The sequence below is a fragment of the Henckelia pumila genome, unplaced genomic scaffold (genome assembly GCF_033568475.1).
Source record: "Henckelia pumila isolate YLH828 unplaced genomic scaffold, ASM3356847v2 CTG_525:::fragment_3, whole genome shotgun sequence".
In the NCBI taxonomy this organism is placed as follows: domain Eukaryota; kingdom Viridiplantae; phylum Streptophyta; class Magnoliopsida; order Lamiales; family Gesneriaceae; genus Henckelia; species Henckelia pumila.
Genome location: NW_027331857.1, coordinates 2,094,404 through 2,101,314, shown reverse-complemented (window position 1 = coordinate 2,101,314; position 6,911 = coordinate 2,094,404). Strand labels below are relative to the sequence as shown.

At 39.0% G+C, this 6,911-nt stretch overlaps 1 protein-coding gene across 1 annotated transcript; it reads left to right on the top strand.

Annotated features, from left to right (window-relative positions):
• The first annotated feature begins 3,743 nt into the window (after window positions 1–3,743).
• Window positions 3,744–5,290, top strand: LOC140873189 (stearoyl-[acyl-carrier-protein] 9-desaturase, chloroplastic-like). The gene is made up of 3 exons (XM_073276204.1): window positions 3,744–3,935; window positions 4,079–4,583; window positions 4,674–5,290. Exons 1-3 carry the CDS (start codon window positions 3,823–3,825, stop codon window positions 5,235–5,237), a joined length of 1,182 nt encoding a protein of 393 aa, XP_073132305.1. The 5' UTR covers window positions 3,744–3,822; the 3' UTR covers window positions 5,238–5,290.
• The last annotated feature ends 1,621 nt before the right edge of the window (window positions 5,291–6,911 follow it).

The window sequence follows — 6,911 nt, the reverse complement described above, 5'->3', positions numbered from 1 at the left end:
TACTTGTTTTATATGTTTTACAGCTTTAGCACATGCATGCTTTTACACTGGACCGCATCCCGAGAGATGTGAGTCATTGACAATTTCCATAGGGAGCTTGTAACTCATCATGGACTCGAGTCAGGTATTTTCAGTTTCCATATGAGCCTTGCGTCCTGTTTTGGATTCGAGTCAGGATTGGGGAGACTCAGCCCCTGGTTTTTCTATCACTAGGAGCGACCACGATGTTGGAGTAGACGCTATAGTCGGTAGGAGAATATGGGAGCGGCACCACGGATTAGCTATCCTGCACAGCCTTGCATATTCTTTGTGCCCTGAGTATACTGTTTTACCTTTGTTTTAAATACACTTATGTGCTGCATATATTATATATATCATTGCTTATGTATTGAGCTTAGAGCTCATGTCCAGTATTTCTGTATGTCTGGACACCTTATTCGACGGGGCAGGTGTAGGTGCAGGATTGAGCACCAGGAGCTTGGATTAGTCAGTGACCAGTGAAGACAGCAGGATTAGTTGTAGGCCATTACCTTAGGATTATTTGTAATTCGATTGGGTTGTTTATTGGTCAATTTAACCGGTTGTATTTTGCCGATATGTTTTTATTTAAATCTTCCGCAGCGATTTATTTTAGATGCATGCTTAATTATGCTCTAACTCTGATCAGATAGTGGATCCGGGTTGGGTCGCTACAATCTACGTACGAGGTTTAGGTGGAAAGGAATGAAATGCAACATTTATTAGTTCGTGTCTCGATGCCTTCTGTGTCAGCAGGTCAAGGTAGAATTTCGAAGACTTGGTGGATTTCTCCAGAGTTTAGAGATTCTTGAGTTGAAATAGGAGCATGTTACGATGGATTTTGTCACTCACTTGCCTATGTCTTCCAGGAATTATGATGAAATATGGGTTGTTGTGGATCTATTGTCGAAGTCCGCGCATTTTCTGTCATATAATCGGTACTTTACATTCGATCGGATGGCACGTCTGTATGTGCAAGAGGCTGTTCGTCTGCATCTGATTCCGTTGAGCATCGTCAGTGACCGAGATCCGAGATTTACCTCTAGGTTTTGGGGTAGCTTCCAGCGAGCTCTTGGATCTACACTGAGTCTGAGTACAGCTTATCACCTGGAGATCGATGCACAGACTGAGAGGACTATCCGTACTCTCGAGGATATGCTCTGAGCTACAGTGATGGATTTTGGATCAGCGTGGCATGACCACTTGGCATTGATAGAGTTTGCTTATAATAATAACTACAATTGCAGCATTGGCATGGCACCATTCAAGGCCTTTTATGTACGCCGCTGTCGTACGCATTTGTTTATGGATGAAGTTGGCGAGCGTCAAGTCAAAGGTCCATAGATGATTCAGTAGATGACCGATGCAGTGGAATAAATCCAACGGAGGATTAAGGCTGCCAAAGATCGACAGGCAAGCTATGCTAACACTCACCGCAGACCGTTGCACTATGAGATAGGAGAGCATGTGTTCTTGCGAGTATCAACTTTTTGAAAGGTGATGAGATTTCGTCTCAAGGGCAAGTTGTCTCCGAGGTTCATAGGTCCGTTCGAGATTCTTGAGAAGTTTGGGTACGTGGCTTACCGTTTAGCTCTGACACCCTATCTTTTCGGCATTCATGGTGTGTTTCACGTGTCTTTGCTGAGACAGTACGCGGCCGACGAGTTGCACATCTTGCATCAGACTGAGGTGCAATTGGACCAGGATCTGTCCTATGTGGAAAGACCTCTCAGGATTCTTGATAGGATGGACAAGGTTCTTCGCAACAAATGTATACCATTGGTGATGGTACAGTGGTAGCGTAGGGGAACAAATAAAGCAACTTGAGAGTTGGAGAGCTGGATGCGAACTGAGCATCCAGAGTTGTTCTGATCTGTGTAATTTTCTTTTGAAGGATGTTGTTCCTTGTAAATGTTCAGTTTTAATAAAGAACATTTTAATTTAGTTTACAGTGTTTTTTCTCAGGACTTAAATTTCGAGGACGAAATTTCTTAAATGAGGGAAATGTAGTGACCCATATCCAATATAAAGTGATTAAGGGGATTAATCACAATTAATTACATAATAATGTGAATAACAGTTCGAAAGGTGCGATCAGAGGATCGGAAGCTCTGAATGAGTTTGGACGATCCGATCGGAGTTCGGAGGCTCCGAACTCTAGAAGCCAACTGTCCAAAATATTACGTCATTGGTGACGTCGTTGAGGGGACTTCGGATGCTCAGAAGGTGGATCGAAGGCTCTGAACTAGTGTCGGCAGGCGTTTTCTTGAAGCTATACACATATATGGACAGGAGAGATTGGACGGAGGGATCGGACGCTTCGAACGTGGGATCGAACGCTCCGATCTCCGTCTATATAAGGGGTGCCGAGGCTCATTGTGAGGTGCACCAAGTTCCTTTCTCTCTTCTTCTACTAGCTAGTTTTAGGCTTTATAGGCGTCTTATTGACGAGCCGCAAGTGGCTAGGCGCTACGGGGCTAGTAGCGGAGCTGTGCCTAAGTTTTGAGGCAATCGTCAACAGCGGGCTGACGAGGGACGCAGGTATATCTTTAGCTCCTAAAAATATTTAGGAGTATGGAATAACTAAGTTAAGACTTTTATAGCTTAATTAGTGACGCATGGGTGTTTGCATTGTAGCCGCAGTAGTAGGACTTGTAGGCGTGGGATCTAGACCGGTGTGCTAGGATTTGACCTAAAATGTTTGAGTTACGTAAGTACTGACCGAGATAGCCGGCATGATATATATGCTTATATGTTGCATTTGTATGTTCTACATGTTTACCATGTTTAACTGTTTTAGCACATGCATGTATATTTTATACTGGACTGCATCTCGTGAGAAGTGGGTCATTGACTGTTTTCATAGGGAGCATGTATCTTATTTTGGACTCGAGTCGGATATTGACAGTTTATATATTATACTTGTATCCTGTTTTGGATTCGGGTCAGGTTTGGGGAGGCTCAGCCCCTGCAGGTTTTGCTATCAGTACTATTAGCGACCACGACGGTGGAGTAGACTCTATAGTTGATAGGGTGAATATACGAGTACCCCCGCGGAGTCGCTCTCTGGCATGGTGTTATATATTAGGTGGCGCCCTGAGCAGACTGTTTTAACTAGGATTTTAAAGTCATTTGCATAATCATATTAATTTGTTTATATATCATTGATTTCGTATTGAGCGTAGTCGCTCACGTCCCTCTGTTTGGTTTTCTTGGGATACCTTGTGGCGGGACATGTTTGAGGTTGGAAGATCCCGACGGTTCACGGCAGCGTTGAGGGTGGTACCTGAGTGGAGGTAGTTGTTAGGGAACTTGATACCCTAAACTTTTCGATATTGTTGTATAAGATATTATACAGTACTTTTTACTGTCGTTGGTTGTATTCTTTTGATTAGATTTGTTGTATTTAAATTATTTGCTCTTTACTCTTTAATTAATTACTGCATGCGCTAATTACTCTGATTAGATAGTGGATGCGGGTAAGATCGCTACATCGATAATCGCTCATAGTCAATATATACTTCGACAAAAAACATAAAAGTGCACCATGCACTTGCCCGTATTTTTAAATTTTTTAAAAAAAAAATACTTGAAAATAAGATGTATTTATTTTATTTATTTATTTAATTTTTTTTTTCCGATTTTGACCTTGTACTGGCTTATTTAAACCCTCGAGTCCCATTTCGCTTGCTTCTCAAATCTTCTTTCTGCCTTCAATAATTTTCTTAGCTCATTATAATCTTTCTGATAAAATCAGAAATCAATCGGTTTTGTTCGCAACAAGTACAGCGTAAGGGATCGAAAATGGCACTCACGGCTAATCTTGCATTCAATTCCTACAAAATGATGATGTCTTCATTTCATGATTCTGATCTCAGATCTTCTCTCAACGTTTCGGCAACTAGTTTTTCAACCAAGTAACTCCTTGATTCTAGTTTAATTGTTCTAGCTTTGCTCCTGCATGGCATGAATGAGTTTGATGTTAATTATAAGGCAACAATTTTGTATATTTGAAAACCCAATTTTTGTATTAAGATAAGATATATATTTTTGATGGTAGGGAGGTGAGAAAGCATAAAGAAGCATTCTCTCCCCCGAGAAAAGTATTGAACCAAGTGACTCATTCCATGCCACAAGAAAAGCGTGAGATTTTCACAGGGCTGCATGATTGGGCTGAAAGGAATCTGTTGGTGATGTTAAAAGACGTGGGGAAATCATGGCAGCCGAGTGACTATTTACCCGATTCGGCCTCGGAAGGATTCGAAGATGAGGTCAAAGAACTGAGGGAGAGAACCAAAGAGATCCCAGATGAGTGTTTTGTTTCGTTGGTTGGTAACATGATTACCGAGGAAGCACTTCCTACTTACCAGACATTTCTTAATACATTAGATGGAATCGGAGATGAGACTGCCGCTAGCTCCACACCTTGGGCTATCTGGATCCGAGGCTGGACAGCCGAAGAGAACAGACACGGTGATCTTCTCAATCGATATCTCTATCTTTCCGGACGTGTTGATACCAAACAAATCGAGAAAACAATACAATACTTGATTGGTTCCGGGATGGTACGTACATATATAAAAATAATAATAATCACCTAATTGCATTGCATGCCGTTTCTGATGATTTTTAATACTAAATTAAATATATTAAAGGATGTCAAAACGGAGAACAGCCCATATCTTGGCTTTATCTACGTGTCGTTTCAAGAAAGGGCGACATTCATATCTCATGGAAACACAGCTAGGCTTGCCAAACGATATGGGGATATAAAATTGGCTCAGATTTGTGGGGCTGTTGCCGCAGACGAGAAACGCCATGAAGCTGCCTACACAAAAATTGTTGAGAAGCTTTTTGAGATCGATCCGGATAGCACGATTAGGTGTCTTGCTGACATGATGAAGAAGAAAATCATAATGCCAGCCCATATGATGTATGATGGGGAGGATGAAAATCTTTTCAGAAACTTCTCCGCTGTGGCACAAAGGATCGGAGTTTACACTTCCAAAGACTATACCGACATTATGGAATTCTTAATGGAGAGATGGGGTGTGGAGAAGTTGACGGGACTCTCAGACGAGGGGCGTAAAGCGCAGGATTATGTGTGCGCTTTAGTTCCAAGATACAGGAAGTTTGAGGAGAGGACACAAGCACGGGCAAAGCAAGCACCACCGGCCGGTCATGTTCCTTTTAGCTGGATATTTGGTAGAAATATTTGAACATCGATCTTATATATATATCTACATACAGTCTTGAATAATAAAATGTGCATACGCGCGCCTTTCATCGTAGATGAAGGCATGTGCATGTATGATTGTATAATGGATTTCAGTGTTCCTAAATATTTCATACCAAATATTTCAGGGTCGTGAATTTTCCACTTTGCTCTTGATCACTTGTGTGTTGAATGCTGAATTTTTAAATTACATGGCAATTTAATTTAATTTAATTTGGTGGAAATTGGGTCATAAGTCGAACAATTGTTTTTAAACATCTTTACTATTTTTACTATTTAATAATAGCTAAGGATGTTAGAAAAACTGTCATGATTTAATTAATGTATAGACTATATTACTCTTGCTTACAAATTATAATTACATACAATTGCAAAACAAAAAATAAAAGAAACAAAAACCCAATTTTGTCTTCGGAATCAAGCCCACTCCACGACCTAAAACCCACGTTTCTTCACCCTCATTTATTTATCAAATGGTTTCCACACCCTTCTATCTTCTCTTCAACCATGAAACCGAAACCCACGTTTCTTCTCTTCAACCGTTCTTGAACTACATTAATGGTGGGTTAATGGTAAATATTTGTGGTTATCATGAAACACGAATGATAGACCCGTTATTGTTATTTTCTCCATTCTTCATCTTCTTTCCCCGATCGATCTTTCCTGTATAAACACTGCAAGGGTTGCATTTTCGATCTACCAATCTGGCTCAATCTTTTGTTCCACGAGGTACGTACATACTATTGTCAATGTTTTCGATTTATTCATTTTTTAATATCTTAATTTTGAATTTCATTTTTTAAAATCTGCTTAATTCATTATCTGATAAATGTTTTTGATGTGGGTGTGACTACTTTATGATTTTTGTTGTTTTTTTTTAGAATTTATCGACAAAAAGCCATACCAAATGTAGTTCGAACGATTATCTCACTGTGAGAACCAATTTATTTTATTAGCAGGTATGTATTTGAACAAACCAATAGAAGTGTTTTTCTCTTAAAAAATAAATTTGGGTTAAAAAAATAATTTATATCTTTGTTTTCTTCTTGTGTTTACGCAGGGACAACCCTTTTTACAGATGCGGAGGAAGGAGTGAGCTACCGCGTGGTCATACATTGTAATGACACCAAATGATTGGTGTATGCATCGTAACAATATCCATTTAATTATTGATTGATGATGTCTCTCATGGATGTACTCCCTTTTCTTCTTGACATTAAAACCAAAATTTCTATACAAATATTTGCATCTCTCTTTAATTTTTTAATTGCTTAAAACCTTGAAATAGACTTGGATGCCGAAAAAATATTGGACGATATTTCGAAAAGCACAATCAACTATTTTCATACTGTTGAAGCAAATTATATTTGGGGCCATAAAATTAATTCTTTACAATATTTTTTTGAATATTACTACCTTTCTTCTTTCAAATGGTGCAGAAAGATTGATACAAGTATATACATGAAAAAAAATACAATATTAAGGTATAGCTATTATTTATAACAATTTTTTTTGAGACTATTTAGCAACAATTATATATGTTTGTATGACATACTTAAACAGCTTAATTGAAATATCTTTTATGCTAATTGAAAAAAATTAACAGACGCTATATGGACAATATTTCAAGAGATACTGAAATGCTTTTTGAATACAT

Bases quoted from the DNA above. Each gene is read 5' to 3' on its own strand.
- LOC140873189 (XM_073276204.1), top strand. From the start codon at position 3,823: ATGGCACTCACGGCTAATCTTGCATTCAATTCCTACAAAATGATGATG. The intron at 3,936-4,078 runs GTAACTCCTTGA...TTTTGATGGTAG, and splicing joins GCAACTAGTTTTTCAACCAA to GGAGGTGAGAAAGCATAAAG. The intron at 4,584-4,673 runs GTACGTACATAT...AATATATTAAAG, and splicing joins ACTTGATTGGTTCCGGGATG to GATGTCAAAACGGAGAACAG.